The sequence below is a fragment of the Lithobates pipiens genome, unplaced genomic scaffold (assembly GCF_037356315.1).
Source record: "Lithobates pipiens isolate NorthernLeopardFrog02 unplaced genomic scaffold, aLitPip1_a1.2 Scaffold_30, whole genome shotgun sequence".
Classification (NCBI taxonomy): Eukaryota; Metazoa; Chordata; class Amphibia; order Anura; family Ranidae; genus Lithobates; species Lithobates pipiens.
In genome coordinates, this window is record NW_027507791.1 from 44963062 (window position 1) to 44988561 (window position 25500).

The 25500-nt window shown below is 46.1% G+C and overlaps 2 protein-coding genes across 2 annotated transcripts in view; both read right to left on the reverse strand.

Annotated features, from left to right (window-relative positions):
• LOC143942192 (uncharacterized) overlaps positions 1-25500 on the reverse strand; it is a 116505-nt gene that overhangs the window by 39343 nt on the left and 51662 nt on the right. The window contains exons 12-13 of the mRNA XM_077463446.1: positions 25061-25224; positions 21763-21940 (exon numbers count right to left, since the gene is read on the reverse strand). Coding sequence (XP_077319572.1) covers positions 21763-21940; positions 25061-25224 — 342 coding nt within the window. The remainder of the gene's footprint in view (positions 1-21762; positions 21941-25060; positions 25225-25500) is intronic.
• Positions 1078-25198, reverse strand: LOC143942741 (NACHT, LRR and PYD domains-containing protein 12-like). Its single transcript, XM_077464126.1, has 8 exons — positions 25061-25198; positions 20886-20951; positions 16710-18384; positions 13190-13279; positions 11271-11441; positions 7951-8121; positions 5917-6081; positions 1078-2770 (listed from the first exon to the last, which is right to left on the reverse strand). Exons 2-8 carry the CDS (start codon positions 20938-20940, stop codon positions 2680-2682), a joined length of 2418 nt encoding a protein of 805 aa, XP_077320252.1. The 5' UTR covers positions 20941-20951; positions 25061-25198; the 3' UTR covers positions 1078-2679.

Sequence of the window (25500 nt, forward strand, 5' to 3'; positions counted from 1 at the left end):
GTATATGTGTGTGTGTGTGTGTGTGTATGTATGTATGTATGTATGTATGTGTGTGTGTGTGTGTGTGTGTGTGTATGTATGTGTGTGTGTGTGTGTGTGTGTGTGTGTGTGTGTGTGTGTGTGTGTGTGTGTATGTATGTATATGTGTGTGTGTGTGTGTATGTATGTATGTATATGTGTGTGTGTGTGTGTGTGTGTGTGTATGTATGTGAGTATGTGTAATATATATATATATATATATATATATATATATATATATATACACACATACATACATACATACACATACTCACATACATACACACACACACACACACACACACACACACACACACACACACATACACACACACACACACACATATACATACATACACACACACACACACACATACATATACATACATACATACATACATACACAGTATCTCACAAAAGTCAGTACACCCCTCAGATTTTTGTAAATATTTTCTTCTCTCTTTTCATGTGACAACACTGAAGAAATGACACTTGTCTACAATGTAAAGTAGTGAGTGTACAGCTTGTATAACAGTGTACATTTGCCGTCCCCTCAAAATAACTCAACACACAGCCATTAATGTCTAAACCGCTGGCAACAAAAGTGAGTACACCCCTAAGCAAAAATGTCCAAATTGGGCTCAAAGTGTCAATATCTTGTGAGACCACCATTATTTTCCAGCACTGCCTTAACCCTCTTGGGCATGGAGGTCACCAGAGCTTCACAGGTCACCACTGGAGTCCTCTTCCCCTCCTCCATGGCGACATCACGGAGCTGGTGGATGTTGGAGACCTTGCGCTCCTCCACCTTCCATTTTGAGGATGTCCCACAGATGCTCAATAGGGTTGTCGCCACTGTGCGGGCGTGTGCTATTTTAAAGTGTGACATGTTTGGTATCTATTTACTCGACGTGGCATCATTTTTTATATTTTACAAAAAAATTGGGTTATGCTTTATGTGTTTTTGCATTCAAACTGAAAAAAAAAGTGTAATTTTTCCCCCAAAAATTGCATTTGAAAAATCGCTGCGCAAATACCGTGTGACATAAAACAAAAATGCATAACTCACCAATTTATTTATTCTCTAGGGCCTCTGCTTTAAAAAATATATAATGTTTGGGGGTTCTAAGTAATTTTCTATCAAGAAAAACAAACAAACTGATTTTCACATGTATACAAAAAAAACAGTACACATCTCATCAGGGGTGGCCTGTCCATTGCGGGCGCATTGGGCGCCGCCTCCCCTATCCACCTCCGCCGCCCTCCCTATCCATGCACCCGGCATTCCTGAAAGGGGCCTATGGTGGGGGGTGTGTTTTTTTGAAACACCTGATTAGAGCCAGAGGCTCTAATAGGCTTCAGAATAGGATGGGCTCGGGGGGCAGAGCACTGTGTCTGGAGCCCACCCATTTGTGTTGCAACAGCGAATACATTTTCTATGTAGCAACACAGATCCTCCTCCCGGCCAATCGGGAAGCGGGTCTAATACCCGTCACCCGATTGACTGAAAGGACAGGCTATCCTAGTGGATGCCTAGGAGGAGGGGAGGAGATGCGAGGAGGAGCAGACAGAGGAGCTGCTGCCCGATGGCCACCACAGCTTGTTGTCCGCCGATGCTCTGATACTCGCTGCTGCCCGATGTGCCCGTCGATCCCTGCCGCTGCCCGATGTGCCTGATTCCCTCCACTGCCTAGGGTGCCCACCGTTGCCCGATCCCCGTCGCTGCCCGTTGTGCCTGTCGATGTCCAATCCCCGTCGCTGCCCGATGTGCCTGTCGATGCCCGATCCCTGTCGCTGCCCGATGTGCCTGTCGATGCCCGATCCTCGCTGCTGCCCAATGTGCCTGCCGCTGCCCAATCCCCACCACTGCCTAATGTGCTTGCTGCCCGATGTGCCTGATTCCCTCCACTGCCTAGGGTGCCCACCACTGCCCGATCTCCGTTGCTGCTCGATGTGCCTGTCGATGTCCGATCCCTGTCGCTGCCCGATGTGCCTGTCGATGCCCGATCCTCGCTGCTGCCCAATGTGCCTGCCGCTGCCCAATCCCCACCACTGCCTAATGTGCTTGCTGCCCGATGTGCCTGATTCCCTCCACTGCCTAGGGTGCCCACCACTGCCCGATCTCCGTTGCTGCTCGATGTGCCTGTCGATGTCCGATCCCCGTCGCTGCCCGATGTGCCTGTCGGTGCCCGATCCCCGTTGCTGCCCGATGTGCCTGTCGATGCCCGATCCCCGTCGCTGCTCAATGTGCCCACCGATGCCCAATCCCCACCATTGCCCAATGTGCTCGCTGCCCGATGTGTCTGATTCTCACCACTGCCTAGGGTGCCCACCGCTGCCTTAACCCCCGTCGCTGCTCAATGTGCCTGTCGATGTCCGATCCCTGTCGCTGCCCGCTGTGCCTATAGATGCCCGATCCCCATCGCTGCCCCATGTGCCCACTGCTGCCTGATCCCCGCTACTGCCCCATGTGCCTGCCGCTGCCCGATCCCCACCACTGCCCAATGTGCTTGCTGCTTAGATGGGGTAAGTGCCGGTGGACCAGTAGAGAGCGGGGGGGGGGGGGGGTGGTTTGAGGTGCCACTGGGGGGTAGGTGGTTGTTAGATGAAGGGAACATTCACATTTCCTTGCCAAAGGGAACGTTCACATGTCCATTGAGTTCAACCAAATGAAATATAAAGGCCTGGTTTCTGAGCTTCCAGCTCTAGCAATGAACGCTCGTCTTCAAGGAGACGGTGACTAAAAAAGAGTCTAGAAAGATCAAAAAGAGAAAATGAGCAAATGTTTAAATATTTTCACAGTTATAAGAAAGCAAAAAACTTTAAAACAAATGTATAGGACAACGTAAGACAAAACTTATTCTTCATGCAGAGCTACCCCTGCAGGAGCTACTGAATTTCCAGTCCCCCTATTCCTACACAGCCAGGCAACTCGCATTTTCTGACTCTTGCTCAAAAACAAGGAAACTGTCCAGGAACTTGTTTTATTGGTGAAAACAAGTTGGATAAGGTATGGGATACCCAATTTGACTTGAAGAGCAACGACGAGGACAAATTTTGCCTCCGGGAACACCGACCGGCTCTATGAACTTGGCAATGGAATCTCCCCTTACAGAAACTCTGTTTCCCAGACTAAAATGTTAGCAGAATCCCAACATGCAGGACCCCTAAGCCCCCTTTCCTTGAAAATACCAGTCCACCTGGCTGTTTAGTGAACTGTCCCAACACAAGGCATTGGGTCACAGCTTGCTAGCACAGTCCCTTAAAAGCTTGCATACATCTGGCAGCTTTAACGTTTTCTGCCCTAGTGGTATGTAGAAGCACTCACGTTGTCTCTGGAAATTCTGCATGCCCTAGAAGAGACGACTGTTCAGGCCTCCTGCTTTACAGGTCTCTCTCCGTAAGCCAGGGGCATTTTCCAACTGAGACCATGGGATAGTGGAGATCCCTCTGTACTTCTTCCTGTCTCAGCTCCCAGCCTGGAGGCAGAGCCCAGCTTCAGCCCAGAAGTCACCTACCAGGCCACAGGACACAACTTAATCACTCCACCTTGTACCCGACTTCCCTGCTGGCCAGGCTCCACAATATTTAAGGGCTGATCCAGCCACCCTACCAGGCCTTCTGTCTGGGGATTGATCAGATTCCCTCAAGTATGCAGATCAGGACTTCCTGGCCCCCGCCCACTAGCTTCTAGAAATTTCTCCAAGCTTCTAGGACCAGGGGGAGGTACCAGAGGCCTGCCCTGTAGTGCCCTCTAGCCTAACCTAGAGTAACTCGACCCTAGTAACGACGCACACAACTACCATGGGCCGCAAAACAAATTTACCTACACTAGTTGCAAACTAGAGGGTACTATATTTAGTTCTGAAGGGAGTGAAAAGGGGTTGGAACTCCTGTCTGGTTTTTGATGTATGCTGTCCATGGGGTGACAATGCTGCTGTGCAATTTAATTGCAGAAGGAACAGCGTTGTCACCTTGCAAAAGGAAGAGGAAAAATAACAGATCTGTTTCCAGGATTAACATGTAATAAAACTATGTTAGTGAGACTACAATGTACAGTATCTCACAAAAATGAGTACACCCCTCACATTTTTGTAAATATTTTATTCTCTCTTTTCATGTGACAACACTGAAGAAATTACACTTGTCTACAATGTAAAGTAGTGAGTGTACAGCTTGTATAACAGTGTAAATTTGCCGTCCCCTCAAAATAACTCAACACACAGCCATTAATGTCTAAACCGCTGGCAACAAAAGTCAGTACACCCCTAAGTGAAAATGTCCAAATTGGGCCCAAAGTGTCAATATTTTGTGTGGCCACCATTATTTTCTAGCACTGCCTTAACCCTCTTGGGCATATAGTTCACCAGAGCGTCACAGGTTGCCACTGGAGTCCTCCTCCCCTGCTCCATGATGACGTCAGAAAGCTGATGGATGTTGGAGACCTTGCACTCCTCCACCTTCCGTTAAGGATGCCCCACAGATGCTCAATAGGGTTTAGGTCTGGAGACATGCTTGGCCAGTCCATCACCTTTACCCTCAGCTTCTTTAGCAAGGCAGTGGTCATCTTGGAGGTGTGTTTGGGGTGGTTATCATGTTGGAATACTGCCCTGCGGTCCAGTCTCTGAAGGGAGGGGATCATGCTCTGCTTCAGTATGTCACAGTACATGTTGGCATTCATGGTTCCCTCAATGAACTGTAGCTCCCCAGTGCCGGCAGCAATCGTACAGCCCCAGACAATGACACTCCCACCACCATGACTGTAGGCAAGACATACTTGTGTTTGTACTCCTCACCTGGTTGCCCCCACACACGCTTCACACTATCTGAACCAAATACGTTTATCTTGGTCTCATCAGACCACAGGACATGGTTCCAGCAATCCATGTCCTTAGTCTGCTTGTCTTCAGCAAACTGTTTGCGTCTTTCTTGTGCATCATCTTTAGAAGAGGCTTCCTTCCGGGAAAACAGCCCTGCAGACCAATTTTATGCAGTGTGTGGCGTATGGTCTGAGCACTGACAGGCTGACCCTCCACCCCTTCAACCTCTGCAGCAATGCTGGCAGCACTCATACGTCTATTTCCCAAAGACAACCTCTGGATATGATGCCGACCATGTGACCTCAACTTCTTTGGTCAACCATGGCGAGGCCTGTTCTGAGGGGAACCTGTCCTGTTATACCGCTGTATGGTCTTGGCCACCGTGCTGCAGCTCAGTTTTAGGGTCTTGGCAATCTTCTTATAGCCTAGGCCATCTTTATGTAGAGCAACAATTATTTTTTTCAGATCCTCAGAGAGTTCTTTGCCATAAGATGCCATGTTGAACTTCCAGTGACCAGTATGAGAGAGTGAGAGCGATAACACCAAATTTAACACACCTGCTCCCCATTCACACCTGAGACCTTGTAACACTAACGAGTCACATGACACCAGGGAGGGGAAATGGCTAATTGGGCCCAATTTGGACATTTTTCACTTAGGGGTGTACTGACTTTTGTTGCCAGCGGTTTAGACATTAATGGCTGTGTGTTGAGTTATTTTGAGGGGACGGCAAATTTACACTGTTATACAAGCTGTACACTCACTACTTTACATTGTAGACAAGTGTCATTTCTTCAGTGTTGTCACATGAAAAGATAGAAGAAAAGATTTACACAAATGTGAGGGGTGTACTTACTTTTGTGAGATACTGTATATGTAATTTTTAAAATGTTGCCCCTAGTTATATTTTAACTATAGCTTTTTCCTATCCTCCACTTTTATATCATACCTTGGACAGGATTAGCACAATATGAAAATGTTCAAAGAAGATCCATTCAGTTGACATTTCTAAAACTTTTTACCAGATCATCAAAAAATCAACATCTCATCATCATTGTCTGGTGTTGGATCCACATACCTGACCCTCCTCAGGCCGGGTGATTTCAGGATGAGTTCTCGGAGGTAAGGGGTTGAGGCACCTGTAAGGCTGTTGTTGTTCAGCTCCAGATGTCTGAGGTTCTTATTGTTACTCAGAGGCATCATCAATGGGAGGTGTTCATCATCCAGCGAAATACCCCGTAGCCTGTCCGAGAGGAGAGAAAAGGGTCATGTCTACCCCAAATCAGTTCTCCTCATTGTTAAAGTAATATAGAGCGTACGTTTAGCTTTTTTCTTTACATTTCACTCTTTTTCTTCTTTGCTCCCTTCCATTCTTCTATAATTTCCTTCCATCATTCCCCCCCCCCCCTTTCCTCTCATCTTCTTTCCCTCCCCCACTCCTCTCTTCTCCTTCCCCTCTTTCTTTACGCTCTTCTCCTTTCACTCTCCCTTTCCTCTCTTCTCCTCTCCTTCTCCCTATCCTCTTTTCCCTTCTCCCTCTCCCTTTCCTCTTTTCCCTTCTCCCTCTCCCTTTCCTTTCTTCTCCTTTCCCTCCTACTTTCCTCTCTTTTCCTTACTCTCTCTATTTACTCTCTTCTCCTTTCTCTCTCCCATTCCTCTCTTCTACTTTGCCTCTCCCTTTACACTCTTTTACTTTCCCTCTCTCTTTCCTCTCTCCTCCTGTCCCTCTCTCTTTTATTTCTTCCCCTTTCCCTCCTACTTTCCTCTCTTCTCCTTTCCTTCTCCCTTTTGCTCTCCTTTCCCTCTCTCTTTTCTCTCTTCTCCTTTCCCTTTCCCCTCTTCTCCTTTCCCTCGTCTTTTCCTCTCTTCTCATTTCCCTCTCCTTTCCTCTCTTCTCCTTTCACTCCCTCTTTGCTGTCTTCACCTTTCCCTTTCCTCTCTTCTTCTTTCCCTCTCCCTTTCCTTTCCTCTCTTCTTCTTTCCCTTTCCTTCTCCTCTCTTGTCCTTTCCCTCTCCCTTTCCTCTCTCTTTTATCACTTCTCCTTTCTTCTCTTCTACTTTGCCTCTCCTTTTGCGCTCTTTTACTTTTCCTCTCCCTTTCCTCTCTTCTCCTTTCCCTCTCTCTTTTCTCTCTTCTCCTTTCCCTCACCCTTTCCTCTCTTTTCCTGTCCCTCTCTCTTTCCTCTCTTTATCTATTCATCTTCCTTTCTTTCTTCTCCTTTCCTCCCTACTTTCCTTTTCCTCTCTTCTCCTTTCCCTCTCACTTTGCTCTCCTTTCCCTCTCTCTTTTCTCTCTTCCCCTTTCCCTCTCATTTTCCCCCTTGTTGTCCTCTCTTCTTATTTCCCTCTCTCTTTCTTCTCTTCTATTTTCCCTCTCCCTTTCCTCTCTTCTCCTTCCCCTCTCTCTTTCCCCTCTTCTCCTTTCACTCTCCCTTTTAACTTCCTTTCTCCCTTCCCTAATATTTCTTCCTTCGTTCTTTTCTTTCCTATCACTCTTCCTTCCCCTCTGTCCTCTATTTCCTCCTTTCCTTATCCTTCCCACCCTACCAAAGTAACAGGTTCTTTTTAATGATGGCCCATACATCTGCCTATACTTTCCTTTTTTCTCCCTCAATGCTCCATTTTCCCAAAGAAAGAAGAAGAAAGAAGAAAGAAGAAAGAAGAAAGAAGATAGAAGAAAGAAGAAGAAAGAAGAAGAAAGAAGAAGAAAGAAGAAAGAAGAAAGAAGAAAGAAGAAGAAAGAAGAAAGAAGAAGAAAGAAGGAAGAAGAAAGAAGAAGAAAGAAGAAGAAAGAAGAAGAAAGAAGAAGAAAGAAGAAGAAAGAAGAAGAAAGAAGAAGAAAGAAGAAGAAATAAGAAAGAAGAAAGAAGAAGAAAGAAGAAAGAAGAAAGAAGAAGAAAGAAGAAGAAAGAAGAAAGAAGAAAGAAGAAGAAAGAAGAAAGAAGAAGAAGGAAGAAGAAGGAAGAAGAAGGAAGAAGGAAGAAGGAAGAAGAAGAAGGAAGAAGAAGAAGAACTCGCCCCCCACGTAACATTGCCGGTTGCCATAACCGACTCATCATGGTAAGAAGAAGGGCAGCAAGTCAAATGCTCTGCACAGCGATGGTATACTCACATCAACTGCTCCACGGTGCAGGTTGGACTGGACAAAGCCTCCATCAAGTCACCGAAGTAAGCACAGGTCAAAGGATTAAATGATAGGATGAGTATCTTCAGAGATTGGTTACTTCTAATTCCCGATGCCAAAAGAGAGCAGGAAGTGTCCGCCAGCCAGTTACAGTGCAAACTGGAGGAAGAAATAAGAATGTAAGAGCATGGGGACAATGAACCATGTGTCAGCCGAGTGTGTGTAAATTAAATTTAGTGTGTATCTGCCACAGGGTGGTCCTGAGGATACACTACAGAAAAATCCACATGCCACGTCCCAATAATAAACTTTTAAAAACAAAACAAAAAAAAGGAGACAAACACAAAAACCTCAACAAAAATTGTTGACCATATTGGACTTTTTAGGCATATAAGGCTGAGGGATCAAGGGTTCACTCCACACTCTCTTTCCAACAATTCAGCTCAGAGGAAGCACCATTCCATGACTGTAACTGCTCCTGAAGCACCACATGGATCGCCTTGCCTCCCATTGGCTCTATTTAACACCACCCAACACAAGATGGTTTCACAAAAGACACACAGAGTAGAGTCCCCTTGTCACGGGAAACCTCAGCCCATACTCTCCTTGTACTTCTAAGGGCATTTACCAGGAGCTACTACCTCCCCATTTCCACCATTGGGTGCCTTTTCAAAATTCTGTGATGCAAACTCCCATAGTAAACCTTGTTGAGATATCCTGCTTATCCTCAAGCATTAAGAGTTACACATTATAGATGCTTCTTACAAACTGGCTCAAATGGTGTGTCAGAGTCCCTAGAGCAGTGATTCTCAACCAGGGTTCCATGTAGTTCTGGAAACAGATTTTATAAGGGGGCACAGGCTTCTGCACATCCCTAGTGAGGCTTTAGATGAAGGACAGATATCCATGTTATGTTCCAGATCTTCAGGAGAACATTCAAAGGTTGAGACCTCACTGCATATATTACTTATGAGTACTCAACTAGAGTGAGGTCCATCAGTTCTAGGGAGAGGTTCTACAGATGAGGTTCTACAGATGAGGTTCTACAGATGAGGTTCTACAGAGGCTTCAGATGAAAAATGTTGATTCATGTTATACATCAGGTCTTCAGGAGAACATTGAGAGGTTCAGATGTCACTTTTTATATCACTGATGAGATCCCAACAAGGATTTAGTACATCAGTTCTAGACATTGTAGGTTCTACAAAAGGACACAGGTTGTACACATCCCTAGTGAGGCTTTAGATCAGTGATTGTCAACCCAAGTTCCGTGGAACCCTAGGGTTCCTGCAGAGGTTGCTAGGGGTTCCTTCAGCATTGGGCAATTTCTGCCTCTCAGATAAGTTCCCACTGACACCATTGATCTTTTTAGCTATCTGTAAGGAGGCAATTCTTCCCAATGACCACAAGTGTAAGGACCATTCTTCCCACTGACCATCACACTAATAGATCTTGAGTTGTAGATTTCAAATTTTTAGAAGTGGTTCCCTGAGATCAGAGAACCTATTTCAAGGGTTCTAAAGGTTGAGAAAGGCTGCCCTAGAGCAATGGTCAGGGGGCTTACCGGGACCACCAAGGAAAATTCTCCTGGATCATTCCAAAGCAAAGAAGATTGCTAGAAAGCCCCTACTCTCAAGCCTCTGGTCTGATGAGGAATAAAGACCGAGATCTAAGTGCATGGAGCAATCTTCTTTGTTTTGGAATGATCCTGCTTCTACCAGAAGATTCCTGCTCCTAGAACCAAGTCCTTTCGGCATTCTGTTGAGCCCGGCCATTGTGGGGCCCTACAAAGTGTTTTCCACCAGCAATGCAGATCCCGGGGGGCACCCAGGTGTTCTCCATACCCAGAAGCAATCAGATGGGAAAACCTGAGCTCCAATGGACCACACTTGAGATGAGTACAGCAAACAGGACTAGAACCTAGAACTTCATCAGAATACAAACGACCTTTCTTGGTACAGCAAGCTCTTACCATGGGTGTCCGCAGAACTTTTTTCGGGGGGGGGGGGGGGGCATCATTTTAGGGTCCCCCATGCACTGCCCCTTTTCGACAATGTCATTATCACATTATCATGGTCAGAGACTGCAGAAGTAGTACAGTCTCTAGCATAAGTAATGGATAATGGCCAACAGGCCCTTTTACCAGACCCAGCGAAACTACAGCAGTGATCCATCTGGCTGGACAATCGCTCACTCTGGGTTCCCCAGGGGAGACTCTGGTCACTAGTGTTGCATGTCCATACCCTGGTAGTGGCTCAGTCTTTCTCTGATGACACTGGGCAGCGTGGCTCTCTCTCTGGTGGCGCTGGGCAGCGTGGCTCTCTCTCTGGTGGCGCTGAGCAGCGTGGCTCTCTCTCTGGTGGCGCTGGGCAGCGTGGCTCTCTCTCTGGTGGCGCTGGGCAGCGTGGCTCTCTCTCTGGTGGCATTGGGCAGCGTGGCTCTCTCTCTGGTGGCGCCGGGCAGCGTGGCTCTCTCTCTGGTGGCGCTGGGAGCCGCTGTCTCTTCTCCCTGACAGGAGAAAAGGGGAGCAAGCAGGGGAAACCTCTGATAGCCCGTAGCTCCTGACACGGCGCCGCCGAGTTCTCTGCTGGACTGAGCAGGGAAAAGAGCCCGCAGTCACACTACATTAATGGGGGGCTTGACAGCACCTTGATGGTGTCCCCCCATTGGCAGGTGGAACCTGGGTGCACCCCGAAATCGACACAACTGTGTTGAATTTAAGATCTGATCCCTGATTCCAAAGGGGGGCGCTTGACCCCCCTTGCCCCTACCTGCGGACACCCATGGCTCTTACGTTCCTCCTTGATGATAGAGGCAATGTTAACATTGTGACATTGTCCAGCTGTATTTTGATCAAGCGAGCTGCCAAGGGAATGATCCATTGTTGTAGAAGGAACCACGTTTTATGGGACTAAAAGATGTAGACCAGGAGACATAAAACCTAAAATGAAAGGATCCTCCACAATATGGGAACACAAGACTTCCCCTGGTCTATAAATGGAAGACGGATTCACAAGGTCAGAAACCATTGAAGAAGGTGAACCACTGCTACATGACTCTGCTGGAACAACTGAGAGACAGGTAATTCCCTGACTGAGGGACAACGAGGGACAACGAGGGACATAACACCCCGAGTATCAGTTATAAAACCTCATTTTAACATGTAAACCTTAAAAACATTGACCAAAAACCATTATAGTTATCCCTTCCAAAAAGTTGATGTGAATTTTCCATCAGATCAGACATGTTGGTGAACGCCCACGACCAGTCCCACCAAATGCCTTCTCATTTACATGGGTTCTACTCACTCCAGTTCCTCTAATTTGCAGGTAGGACTTGACAAAGCTGCCATCAGGTCACCAAAATGAGGCCCATGCAGCTTGTTACAAGACAACCGAAGTATTCGTAGAGATGTGTTGCCACTGATTGCAGGTCCTAAATACGAGCACGCCCGGTCTGTTAGTCCAGTGGATGCCAAACTACAGGAAGGGAATATAAAACAAATCTGATTAAAAAATAATTGATTCTGTTTATTTTTAGTGGAGTGCAGATTTCAGGTGTAAATGTACGGTCTATGCCAGATGCCTCCAAAATGTGGCCAGCGGGCTTGCCTTTAGGGCACTGTTGCTCTCACTGATACCAACAAGGCACACGTCCTCCCACCGACACCAATGATAAAGCAGCATGTCTTCCACTGACATTAACAGAGGGGTATAATACCTCCCACTAACACCAACGAGGGGGGCACTCTTCCTCCCACTAATACCAATGATGGGGCACTATTTCTCCCACTGATATAAATGATGGGGCACTATTCCTCCCACTGATATCAATGATGGGGCATTATTCCTTCCACTGACATCAACAAGGGGGCACTATTCCTCCCACTAATACCAATGATGGGGCACTATTTCTCCCACTGATATAAATGATGGGGCACTATTCCTCCCACTGATATCAATGATAGGGCATTATTCCTTCCACTGACACCTAGGGGGCACTATTCCTCCCACTAATACCAATGATGGGGCACTATTCCTCCCACTTACATGAATGGTGGGGCACTATTCCTCCCACTGGTACCAATGATGGGGCACTATTCCCCCCACTGACACCAATGATGGGGCACTATTCCTCCCACTGATACCAATGATGGGGCACTATTCCTCCCATGGATAGTAATGATGAGGCACCATGTCTTCCATTAACATTAACGAGTGGGGCATAATACCTCCCACTGACATCAACAAGGTGGCACTATGCCTCCCACTGACACCAATGATGGGGCACGATTTCTACCACTGATACCAATAATGAGGCACCATGTCTTCCACTGACAATAACAGTGGGGCATAATACCTCCCACTGATACCAATGATGGGGCACTATTCTTCCTACTGACACCAACAAGGGGACACTATTCCTCCCACTGATACCTATGATGGGGCAATATTTCTCCCAGTGATACCAATGACCGGGCACTATTCCTTTCACTGACACCAATGATGGGGCACTAATCCCCCCACTGACACCAATGATGAGGCACTATTTCTACCACTGATACCAATGATGGGGCACTATTCCTTTCACTGACACCAACAATGGGACACAATCCTTCAAACCAATACCAACAATATCAATGACGGGGCACTATTCCTCCTACTGGTACCAATGATGAGACACTATTTTTCCTACTGGTACCAATGATGGGGCACTATTCCTCCCACTGGTACCAATGATGGGGCACTATTCCTCCCACTGATACCAATGATGAGACACTATCCCGCCTACTGGTACCAATGATGAGACACTATTCATCCTACTGGTACCAATGATGGGGCACTATTCCTCCCACTGGTAGCAATGATGGGGCACTATTCCTTTCACTGACACCAACAATGGGACACCATCCCTTAGACTGATACCAACAATACCAATGAATGGGGCACTATTCTTCCTACTGAGCATAGGTGCTAGGTCATTTTTTTTATTCCCACTGACCACCAAGCCTGAGACATTATCCACTCCAACTGATGCTGGGGCATGTTCTACTCCCACAGGCCACAGTCCGCCCCCCCTAAGGTCCGATGGACAGCATATTGGCTCCTGCTACCTATCCTTAATTTAGAGCCAGAGTCTGAAGTTGGGCTTTAACTAAAACATTTATTAACCCCAATTTTCAACATCATTCATGAATTATACAATCACATATCATAAGAAAACTTACTGCAGACTGTGTATCTTGCAGTCGGGATGTTTTAATGCTGAACATATAAACTTGACTCCGTCATCTCCGAATGATCTATTGCAATTCAATCTGTAAGGAGTGAAAAAGATACATTTCAGTAACATATCCCAAAAAAAAATGCATTGTGCAACTACTCACATATACTGTACTATCCTCCCTGCCAGAGAATTTTTAATGGTGTTCAGCTTTGTGATCCAGGCACTTCTGCCAGGTAGCACAGCCAGGTCCTCAACCTCCCCTGAAGGACGCTTGGTCAAGAACACATGCCCTGCCTACACTTGGTCAAGAACATATGCCCAGCCTACACTTGGTCAAGAACATATGCCCAGCCTGCTGACTGGCCAGTGGAGGAGTAGCAGAAGACTGATGTAGACATCCCTTCGCTCATTTTTCTCTCTCCTCCTGTCAGCATGCTCATTGTCAGCACATGTGCAATGCAGCACAGCTGATTGGCTCCTAGTCTCCCCCTCCATTTCTTTGCCTGTGTGCTGCAATGCACAACATTAAAGGAGGCTCAATTCAGGTACCTCACACTAGCTGCATTTAAAAATATTGTATTATCATTTTTAAATACATAACTGCATTATTGCAATAAATACCATGTTTTTCATTTCATTTTGGTAGGTATAAAAAATTGTCTATTAATATATTGCACGCCGCTTTGGAGAGATTTTGCCATCCATACCCATGTAGAAAAATGCATGCTGTTTGCAATAGCTTAAGTGGAAATCTGCATACACAAATGAATCAATCCCAGCAGCAGTATTGGATAGCTAAATCCCAGCTTTCAAGTAAAGCCAGCTAAAGGCTGACTCAGTCTGTTGTGCTATCTCATTAGCTAACCCATAGTGCTTTGGAAATCCTTTGCAATATTGTAAAACTAAGATTGCATATCCTATCCTACCTGTTTCCTATAAAAGAAGTAAAATTTGAATTTTCGTTTCCCCCTTTGTTCGAGCCTGGTATAGGGATTGCTTGTTGGACATAATAATATAGAAGGCTCACTAGCTTGGGAGAGAGGAGTGATTCACAGTGAGGTTGCGCAAAAAGCTTACCATATAAGTAATAAACAATAAATTTGGATGTTGGACTTACAGAAAATCGCAGCTACACTGGAAGAGTTCTGTAGTAATGGAAGTGATGGTTGCCTCAGTGTTCCCTCTTCCTATCAGCCCGAAAGTGTGCTCCTTCTTCTCCTTCCCCCAGAAACACATACATATTGTGTACAGCGCCCCCCAGAGGACTGACTGGGCTCTACAGTTGCTGGAGGGAGATGGAAGTGGGCAGAGAGCCCAGAAAACCCTGAGCTCAGCCTATCCTCCTCTATGCCTGTCCCTGCAAAATTGACATGGGGGGGAGCAGGAACAGTTCAGAAAGATTTAGTGTCAATGAAGTTGGGGGTGCAAGGACATGGGTGCTGGGATACTAAGGGGGTTCAGAAAGGTTTAGCGTCAATGAAGTTGGGGTGCAAGGACATGGGTGCTGGGATACTGAGGGGGTTCAGAAAGGTTTAGCGTCAATGAAGTTGGGGTGCAGGGACATGGGTGCTGGGATACTGAGGGGGTTCAGAAAGGTTTAGTGTCAATGAAGTTGGGGTGCAGGGACATGGGTGCTGGGATACTGAGGGGGTTCAGAAAGGTTTAGTGTCAATGAAGTTGGGGGTGCAGGGACATGGGTGCTGGGATACTGAGGGGGTTCAGAAAGGTTTAGTGTCAATGAAGTTGGGGTGCAGGGACATGGGTGCTGGGATACTGAGGGGGTTCAGAAAGGTTTAGTGTCAATGAAGTTGGGGGTGCAGGGACATGGGTGCTGGGATACTGAGGGGGTTCAGAAAGGTTTAGTGTCAATGAAGTTGGGGTGCAGGGACATGGGTGCTGGGATACTGAGGGGGTTCAGAAAGGTTTAGTGTCAATGGAGTTGAGGTGCAGGGACATGGGTGCTGGGATACTGAGGGGGTTCAGAAAGGTTTAGTGTCAATGAAGTTGGGGTGCAGGGACATGGGTGCTGGGATACTGAGGGGGTTCAGAAAGGTTTAGTGTCAATGAAGTTGGGGTGCAGGGACATGGGTGCTGGGATACTGAGGTGGTTCAGAAAGATGCAGTGTCAATGAAGTTGGGGTGCAGGGACATGGGTGCTGGGATACTGAGGGGGTTCAGAAAGGTTTAGTGTCAATGAAGTTGGGGGTGCAGGGACATGGGTGCTGGGATACTGAGGGGGTTCAGAAAGGTTTAGTGTCAATGAAGTTGGGGTGCAGGGACATGGGTGCTGGGATACTGAGGGGTTTCGGAAAGGTGCAGTGTTTGGTATCTTGGTGTTCAGTAACAGAGGTACTAGGAGGATGGGAGTTATAGAGTAAGGGGTTTGGAAAGGCGCAGTGTCTGCTATGTTTGGGTGCAGTGACAGGGATGCTGGGACTCTGGAAAGTTTAGAGTCAGGGGTTCAGAGAAGTGCAAGGTCTGCAAATTTTGGGTGCAGTGACAGGGGTGCAGGGACTCTGGAAAATTCAGAGTGAGGGGTTCAGAAAATTGCAGTGTCTGGGGTGTTGGGGTGCAGTGCCGGGGTGCTGGGAGGTGGGGGGTTTAGAGTCAGGGGTTCAGTGTTAGGGGTTCTTGGAGGCAGGGTGCTGGGGGCACTGGATCTTCATAGGCCCAGATTCAAAAGCTGTCTATATGTAAGCCTGCAGAGAGGCTTCTGTAAGTGCCACCTGATATAGCACCGGTCTCCTGAACTGCGTTGCCCGCTGATCTAAATTAAGTGGAAGGGGATTTAGGTCCTCATGATTATGTTATCTGTAAGTATAGTTAGCCTTTAGGCCCCCCTTCAGACCTAAGCGTTGCGGTAATGTACACTTAACCGCAACACATGGTACTCTCTACGGTGCGTTACAGCACTGTTGCTAAATGCCAGGTCCACTCTTAACCCATGTACACACGGTCGGACATTTCAACAACCAAATCCGTCGGATTCTGTCCGTCGGATCTTGTCCGAAACTGTTGCATACACACGGTCGGACTAAGTTGTCAAAAAATCCGATCATTCAGAATGTGATGATGTAATTTAGTTACGATGGGACTACGTTCAGGCTAGTAGCCAATAGCTTTGATGTAGGAATTTGATCTGAGCATGCGTGGCACTTGGTCCGATCAAAATTCTCTACACATGATCGGAGTATGTCCGATCGAACCAGTTGGTCGGAAAATATTTCCAACAAGTTGGAAAATTGGGTCCGACGGATATTCCGACGGAATCAGTCCGATGCATACCACACACAGTCGGATTATCCGACGACACGGTCCGATAGGACACATTCCGACGGATTCTTCGACTGTGTGTACAAGGGCTAAGGAGTGTACAGTGTTTGGGATAACCCAAAATGATGCCAATACCTGGCACAAGTACAGTAGGGAAAGGAAGTTAAGCACATTGCTTTCCTTAACATCAAGAACTTTTGACATTTATGAACTCTTAAGACATAAGAAGACATGCATCTATATCATACCCTATGTTACGTATGTTATGTAGAGCAGGTGCAAATCTCTCAGCATCCTCCCTCCATAGGTTACATTCTTCTAAGCCAAGAACTTCAATCTCTTCAAAGGACTGAAGCGTAAAAGACACCACAGAGCAGTCCAGAGGGGTCAGGTTGACTTCACCAAAGGAAAAACATCTGAACAATCCCAGGCATTCTGAACAGAATGCCTTATTCTGTAGCTCAAAGAATTGAAAACATATACTTAAGAGCCTTCTTGTTTCCAAGGTTTCAGATTCTGTAACTTCTTGTCGAAGCCAAGAGAGGACATCCTTGGCGGCATCAGAAGACAAGTCACCCAGATAAGGATCCAAAATAGTTCTGGTGGAGACATCGGAGAGGCCACAGAGAAATGAGAGAAATAGTTCACCATAGTTGTTATTGAAGGACTTGGCTCTTCCAAGTGAGCTATGTAACTTCTCGGGAGAATAGTCAATATAATGGACCAAGGCAGCCAAAAATTCCTGGGTGATGGGGTGTAAGAAGGAGAATGATGCCTTGGGGGAATGTGTGTATTCTTTCATTATTCCTGATAAAAGTTTTGAGGTCCTGTCCACATTAAACCGTGACAAGAACTGCTTTTCAAATTTGGTAATGTGGTTCAACACTCCATGTTCTGCCATCCACCCGATAGATGTCAACAAACTCCGAGCACTGAATTTATCTGGACTATGGTTGGAAAGAACATCAGCAATGAAAGACGCAAAGAGCTGGGTCAGAGTTTTCGGCAGTAATGTCATCATTTGGTCACTATTGGTTGGTTGGCCTTTGAAGAACTTTGATAGGACTGTGCAGATGATCCAGCAGTATGATGGGTTGTAGCAGAAAGTGTCCAGCACACCGTTCTCCCTCAGAAAACCCAAAACCTTGTCTGATATTTCTTTGTTCATGAAGAATCTTTCAATATAAAGTTGACTTTCGTTTGGTAAGAATCCAATGACCTCCAATACTACCTTGAAAATGCCATTATCCTTTCCCGCTAATCTGTCTGGTTGGCTGGTCAGAAGCAAACGGCAGCCCTTGAGTAGAGACTGCTTTGTCAAACCAACCACAACTGCTCCAACATTTTCTACTTGTTTTATATCATGGGATAGGCGGCGTGATTTAAAATTTATTTCATGAACACTTTCATCCAGGCCATCAAAGATAAAGAGTAGCCTTTCTGGATTCTTTAAAATGTTCCCAAGTTGATTCTCTAAATATGGATATTCCTGAAGGATCATTGACTCCAAGCTGATCTTTTCTAGCTTGTTGAGATCCCGGAACCTTAAGAAGAAGATGAAAGAAAACCTCTGATAGAATTTGCCGTTTGCCCAATCACAAACCAGCTTCTCCAGTAGCGTTGTCTTTCCGATTCCTGGCACACCAGTCACCATCACCGCATGCGGTTCACATTTTAGCCTTTGGCACCAGCAGAACAGTCTGTTAGGAGAAACACATCTTGCAGCAGTTAATACGTAATTTTTATGTTTTGCTGCTGTCTCTATAAGCTTGTATTCAGCTGGTTTATAAAAGGGGCGGACATGAGATGCAATCAAATCCATATAACGATCGGAAACATAAAAATCCTTATTCTGTCCCGTAGATTCTGACGTTTTTGGTATAGCAGTTTCTAGCAGATGTTGTTTGTGACGTTCCTGGATTTCTGCCAAAGCGAAGAAAGCAAAACATAATATCAATAAAATTATAATAAAAAAAGGAAAAAAATAGGGCTGTTACTGATTAAAAATTTGTGTTCGATTAATCTTTTTTTTTTTTTTTTATCGCTTAATCTACTAATTTCGATTATTTATAACGCACATACAGATCCAACTACTTTTAGCTGATCTCCTTGCATTGCAACTCTGTATATAGTGTATACCACATTTACCACTGACTAATGCAATCACCCGACACTAGTTAGTTTCTACAATCCATGACTTAACTTCACAGTTCACACAAACGTTTTAAATTCAAACTGTAGCACTGACGTAAGTAATTTATTTTTTTCCACAGTAGTGTGACAATCCCTCCACCTCCGGTCTAACTAATCACTCTCACCTTATGGCATGGACCCCTATGCAAACAGGTGGTCATGCATGTGGGTATCAAAAGGGTTAACACGGACCATAAACTTCTTTCACAATCTCAGGTCATGGGTAGAAAGAAAAGATCTAAGTGCTCACCGCTTAAGTATAAGATTGAATTTTTTGTGTTCAAACACAAACTACTCACATAATGATGATAAAAACACAGACTGTAAAGCCGACAATCGTGTTAGTTCCGTAGGGCAGCAGCAGGTGGCGTCATGAGTAGCTCATCCCCCATACACGTTACGTTCAATCAGAAACTTCAATGTCACCGGACTCCTCCCCCCTTCCCATCGTTAGCAGATGCAGGCACTTGGGGAAGGGGTGAGGAGTCCAGTGACGTCACCAGATCTCCGGCGGAACTCCCTGAAGACTCGGGAAGTCGGCAGAGAGGTGAGTACCGGTCAAAAGAATTTTGATGGATCAAAAAAATTTTGATGGATCAAAAAAATTTTGATGGATCAAAAAAATTTCGATGGATCAAAAAAATTAAAGATTAATCGAGGAATTAATCTTTAATTTTCACAGCCCTAGAAAAAAAATAATCAATGACCCTTGACTGTGAAAATATAGCTTAATTTACTCTATGGCCGCGTACACACGGGCGGACTGTTCGCCCAACTTAGTCCGCTGAACAGTGTTTCAGCGGACAATCCGCTCGTGTGTGGGCTTCAGCGGACTGTTTCAGCGGACAGTCTGACGAACAAAGTCTTACGGAATTTCCGTAAGACATTCCGTCCAAACTTGGTTTCAGCGGACAGTCCGCTCGTGTGTAGGCTAGTTCGACAGACTAAGTTTGGCGCATGCTCAGAAAGGATTTACACGGCCGAAGGTTGCATTGCAGTGTATTGGACGTCGAATTTCTCGTCCCGTCGTACGTGCCGTTCACGTCATCGCGCACGCTTTCAGCGGACTGTCTGCTCATCGTGTGTGGTCAAGTCCGTTCATGCAAATTTTGAACGGACTGTCTGTCGGATTGTCTGATGAACTAAGTTGGGCGAACAGTCTGCCCGTGGGTACGCGGCCTATGATTAGGCTCTTGAGAGAGGGAAACACGTTAGAAGGCAGAGGAGCAGATGCAACAGCCCCTGTACTGGAAAGTACTAATACATTTTCATACTAGGCCTTATCGACGGAGTATGTCTTCTTTTTCTTTGTTGGAAGGTTATGGATGACAGAAGTAGATGTCTATGTACTACATCACACAAGATGCCTACGTTACACATTGCCTGAAACTTGCAATAGGGTACTGTTTTTTTTCATATTTTACACCAAAAGTAGCCCTATGGTGTGCACAGGGGTGGACTGACAACTCATGGGTCCCCCGGGCAATAGGAGATTATGAGGCCCCCAGGCAAATCAGAGATTATGGGGCCACACAGTATACACACACACAGAATACAATGGCAGGTTGGGGAACTCTTGACTTTTAGAAGGTACTGGAGAGGTGGGGCAGCTATAATCTCTGGATTTTTAGACCAAAAGGATGTCGGCAAGGGACATTTCAGAGACAGACAGGGCTGGACTGGGACAGAAATTTGGCCCTGGACTTCATCCAGACCGGCCCACTTACATCAGTGTCCCATCAGCACCCCCTTACGTCAGAGTGTCCCATGAGCACCCCCTTACATTAGAGAGTCCCATCAGCACCCCCTTACATTAGAGTGTCCCATCAGCACCCCCTTACATCAGAGTGTCCCATCAGCACCCCCTTACATCAGAGTGTCCCATCAGCACCCCCTTACATCAGAGTGGCCCATCACCAGCCCCCTTACATCAGAGTGTCCCATCAGCACCCCCTTACATCACAGTGGCCCATCACCAGCCCCCTTACATCAGAGTGGCCCACTGAGCCATCGGCCCACCGGGAAACTCCCGGTAGTTCCAATGGCCAGTACATGCCTGGAGACAGATGTAAAAAAAAAACACATATTTTTACATACTGTCCCTGGGTTTACTGAGGCTGGCAACCCTGATGGGGCCCCCTAGTGGCCCGGGGGCCATCGGGCAGTGCTGGAGTGGCCGAATGGTCAGTCCGCCCCTGTGCATTAGCTTTCGAACAACCTCTAACATTTACCTTTCAGCTCCGGAGTCAGTGGGTTTCCATTTCGGTCCAGTAATATCTGTTGCATTAGACTGTCCCCTGAACAAATAGAAATCAGAATGAGACAATAAGTAATCAGTATTTTAACACTTGTGTCTCTTTTCTTTGCCATAGATGTGTGACTTACATAAAAAAGAAATAGAGGGAGAAGAACGAAGGAAAGTCAGTCCTTCTAGTGTGGCATTGTTATGCCGCGTACACACGGTCGGATTTTCCGACGGGAAATGTTTGATGTGAGCTTGTTGGCGGAAAGTCCGACCATGTGTACGCTCCATCGAACATTTGCTGTTGGACTTTCCGCCAACAAATGTTGGCTAGCAGGTTCTCAAATTTTCCGCCAACAAAATTTTGTTGTCGGACTTTCCGATCGTCTGTACACAAGTCTGTCGCACAAAATTCCACCCATGCTCGGAATCAAGTATGAACCAGAAGTGCTCAGTCTTGCAAAACTAGCGTTCGTAATGGAGATATCACATGACTATTGAACTTCCTTTTTATCGGCTCGCCGTACGTCTTGTACGTCACTACGTTTGTAATTGTTGGCCAAAATTTGTGTGACCGTGTGTATGCAAGGCAAGTTGGTGCCAACAATCTTCAAACAAAATTCCACGGTTTTGTTGTCGGAAAGTCCAATCGTGTGTACGGGGTATAACACTTTGTCTTTCTTTTTTTTCTTTCTTTGTTTATATTAGATGACACCATGAGAGGAGGGACATTCATGTAGGCCCTAGATAACATCCAGGTCATCCTTACCTCTTTTATTTTTGTTTCTATCCAAATCTTTTTTTTTTTTATAATATAGGTCAAGGAATATACTAATTCAACATACAGAATTACACATTCTAGTTACCAATGTTATCCAATTCGTCTCGCAGTGTATACAAATGATTGGGTGTATTCAAAAACTGTAGATCATAGATGCCTTCCAAAAACCCCATGATGGCCTCTTTTCCAGCATCCAGAATATCTTGTATCAGCTTCTCGGAGAACATAAAGGGTCCCAGGTCGCTCCTCATTTGAAGATAGAACTAGAATACAATGTTACTGATTTCAGGGAAAATAAACAGAAGCAAAATATTGGTGAATATAGTCGGTTTCATCATCCCAATCAGACTCCTCCCTCCACCCAACCGGTTATGTTCAGATGGCTTCATTGAAGATTCATGTAGAGCAGGAGTGTCAAAGTCAATTTCATCATGGGTCACATCAGCATTATGGTTGCCTTTAAAAGGTCCGGTTGTAACCGTAATGTCCCGTACACACGATCAGACTTTCCGACAACAAAACTGTGGAATTTTGTTCGAAGTTTGTTGGCTCCAACTTGTCTTGCATACACATGGCCAGGGCCGTCTTTAAGGCAGGGCAAAGGTGGCAGCTGCCCTGGGCCCTGTCATTGTTGTGGGGCCCAAAGCAGCTGCCTCATACTTGCCAACTATCCCAGTTTACATTCCCTTGTCCCTTGAGGTTTTAGTCCTGTGCTGTGTCCTGATATCTCAGTGTGAAGTGCTGCTACTAATGCTGCCCAGCTCTGACCTATTGTTGTGTACAGATGACTCACCTGCAGACCCTGTGTTTACATGTAAATAACCGGCCTTCATATGTAATCAGTTTTACAACACCGAGTGTTTCCAGCTCCTACTTGATTCCGAGCATGCGATCGGAAAACAAAAATTTGTTGGAGGAAAATTTGAGAACCTGCTAGCCAAAATTTGTTGGCGGAAAGTTTGACAACAAATGCTTGATGGAGCATACACATGGTCGGACTTCCCGCCAACAAGCTCACATCCAACATTTGTTGTTGGAAAATCCGATTGTGTGTACGGGGCATAAGACTAGATACCCAGAGCACCCCCACCTGCCTCCTACATCAGACCATTAAAAGTCAAGAGTTCCCCAACCTTCCTTACATCATAGTGCACCCCCTTACCCTGTGCTTCTGCCAGGAAGAAGCTGGGAGGGAGCTGGGAAGCAGAAAGCGCAGGGTTCGGAGGAGGACCAGAGGAGGGCTGGAGTCTGCTGCCAGAGTCTGCTGAATGATGAGACCAGGGGAAGCAAAGATGAGGGTTTGCTGCAGCTGGAGAGAGCTGCAGGTTCTGTAGGAGGAGTTCTGCCCTCCTGTCTGCTCCTGACCAGGGCCGCTGATAGAAATCATGGGGCCCCGTACAGCCTACCTGACGGGGCCCCCTTCAGCTCCACCCTGGCCCCGCCCCTGGTCCCTCCTTCCGCCCCACCCATTGCCCCTCCCCAGACCCTGCCTTGAAACAAAGTGTAAGTTTGTCTACAAGTGATATGTTTTTCTCCAGCCAGTTATAGGTTTGATTATCCAAAAGAAATACTGTTTTCAAATGAGAACAGACCTCTTTAATGTCTATATGTAATACAAACCATTAATGAATAAAATGGTATTTATTGCAGGGTATTGGCAGGGTGTTTATTGCAGGGTATTGGCAGGGTATTTATTGCAGGGTATTTATTGCAGGGTATTTATTGCAGGCTATTGGCAGGGTATTTGTTGCAGGCTATTGGCAGGGTATTTATTGCAGGCTATTGGCAGGGTATTTATTGCAGGCTATTGGCAGGGTATTTGTTGCAGGCTATTGGCAGGGTATTTATTGCAGGGTATTTATTGCAGGGTATTTATTGCAGGCTATTGGCAGGGTATTTGTTGCAGGCTATTGGCAGGGTATTTATTGCAGGCTATTGGCAGGGTATTTATTGCAGGCTATTGGCAGGGTATTTATTGCAGGGTATTGGCAGGGTATTTATTGCAGGGTATTGGCAGGGTATTTATTGCAGGGTATTTATGGCAGGGTATTTATGGCAGGGTAAATAGATGTTGAACTTGAAGCCCCCCCCCCCCAAGCAAGCAAGCACACATCTCACCTGTGTAATTGTTAGCTGCCTTGGCACCAGCACTGCAGAGTCACTTCCTCCCTGTTCTTGAGTGTCCACAGCATTTCGATTGGAATTGGATTCCTTGCCCGGCCCCTGCTCTCTCTGCTGCTTCTTCTCACGCTGAGAGAGAGGAATATCGCTCCGCGATCCCACTCAATAGGATGCGCTGGCCGGGATTTGTGCGGCTGTGCCAGCATGAGGAGCGGGCGCAGAGGACGCATTCTTCCACGCCCGAAATACAAAAAATAGTCCCTCTGCAGCCACATATGTAACAAGAACATAGGTCCTAAGAAAAAAGTTTACCGAAGGGGTGGGACAGTGGGATGGCGTCAAGGCTGGGCTGATTGGTGGCTTTTTTTTTTTTTTTTTTTTAACATTGAATTTACTTTGCTGTTCAGGTTGCCGGGCCCCCCTGCTGGTCAGGCCCGGTACAGCAGGTTCAGTTGTACTGGCCTATCAGCGGCCCTGCTCCTGACTGATGTATGACGAGGGAGGGGGTGGGGGGGTGCAGAGACAAGCTTCTCTATGGCTGCACAGTGAACCGCAAGATCTGTGTCCTTCTCTCTGTTGCTGACTGCTATGAAAAGGTGGTGGTAGAGACAAGGGGGTGCCACAGCTGCAGGAGAGGTGTGAGGGCCACATAAAAAGGGCTGGAGGGTTGGAGGGCTGGATTCAGTGTGCGGGCCTTGTGTTTGACACATGGGATTCAGAGACAGACATACACAGTATACGTATGTATAGTTTACGTATATATTGGTATTTGTATGTATTTCATTTATCATGGTAAAGACTTAAAAAAAAAAGTTAAAATGTAATTTAGATGGTTTGAACCATGGATGGCAAGGCTAAATGTACCCAAGTTGATCGATCAATCAACTTGGGTACAACCAGCCTGTGGGATTTTACATGTGATTACTGCTACCAGTTATTAAGGCCGCTAGCAGAAATCACTGTGTTCTGCCAGAGGGGATGGCTTTCCATGCCCCTCCTGCCGGGAGAACACAATACTTCTGCGGGAGGGAATACCCCATCCTCCCTTAGACAGCTCTGTAAGTAAGTTGTAATAAAGAGACAGAGAGTCTGAAAGAAAGCAGCTTCTGCTGTCCTCTCTTTAGAAACCTCACAGTGCTCTGGGATTTATTTGTCATAATTGCATTTTTCCTTTAAATATTTTTTTTTTTTGCTGATACTTCTTGTTGATTTATCGTTCTTAGCTTTGATCACTATAAAAGACTGCACATTTTTCTAGTTACCTCCTTATTGAGGATATTCCGAGATGCCATGTACTCCAGCAGGTGTATGAGATCAGTGGTGGACGCCACAATGTAGATCAGGTCATTTTTAAAATACTCGTAGATGAGTTTAAGTTCATTGAAGTCATACTGAGACAGCAGCTGATGGAACTCGTCCTGTGTGTCTGGATAAAGAGAGGGACAGAATGAAAATAGTTTTTCCTTTCACTTCTATAGATGAATGCTGCAGCACCAACATAAGTAGGACTTATCGTGGAATTATATTATTCTGTCTCATTCTGGCAAAGACCAGATTTACCATATTAGGCATATTAGGCCTTTGCCTTTGTCTATGGGCCACAGAGACAAAGGGGGTTATTTACTAAAACTGGAGAGCGCAAAATCTGGGGCAACTCTGTATAGAAACCAATCAGCTTCCAGGTTTTATTGCCAAAGCTTAA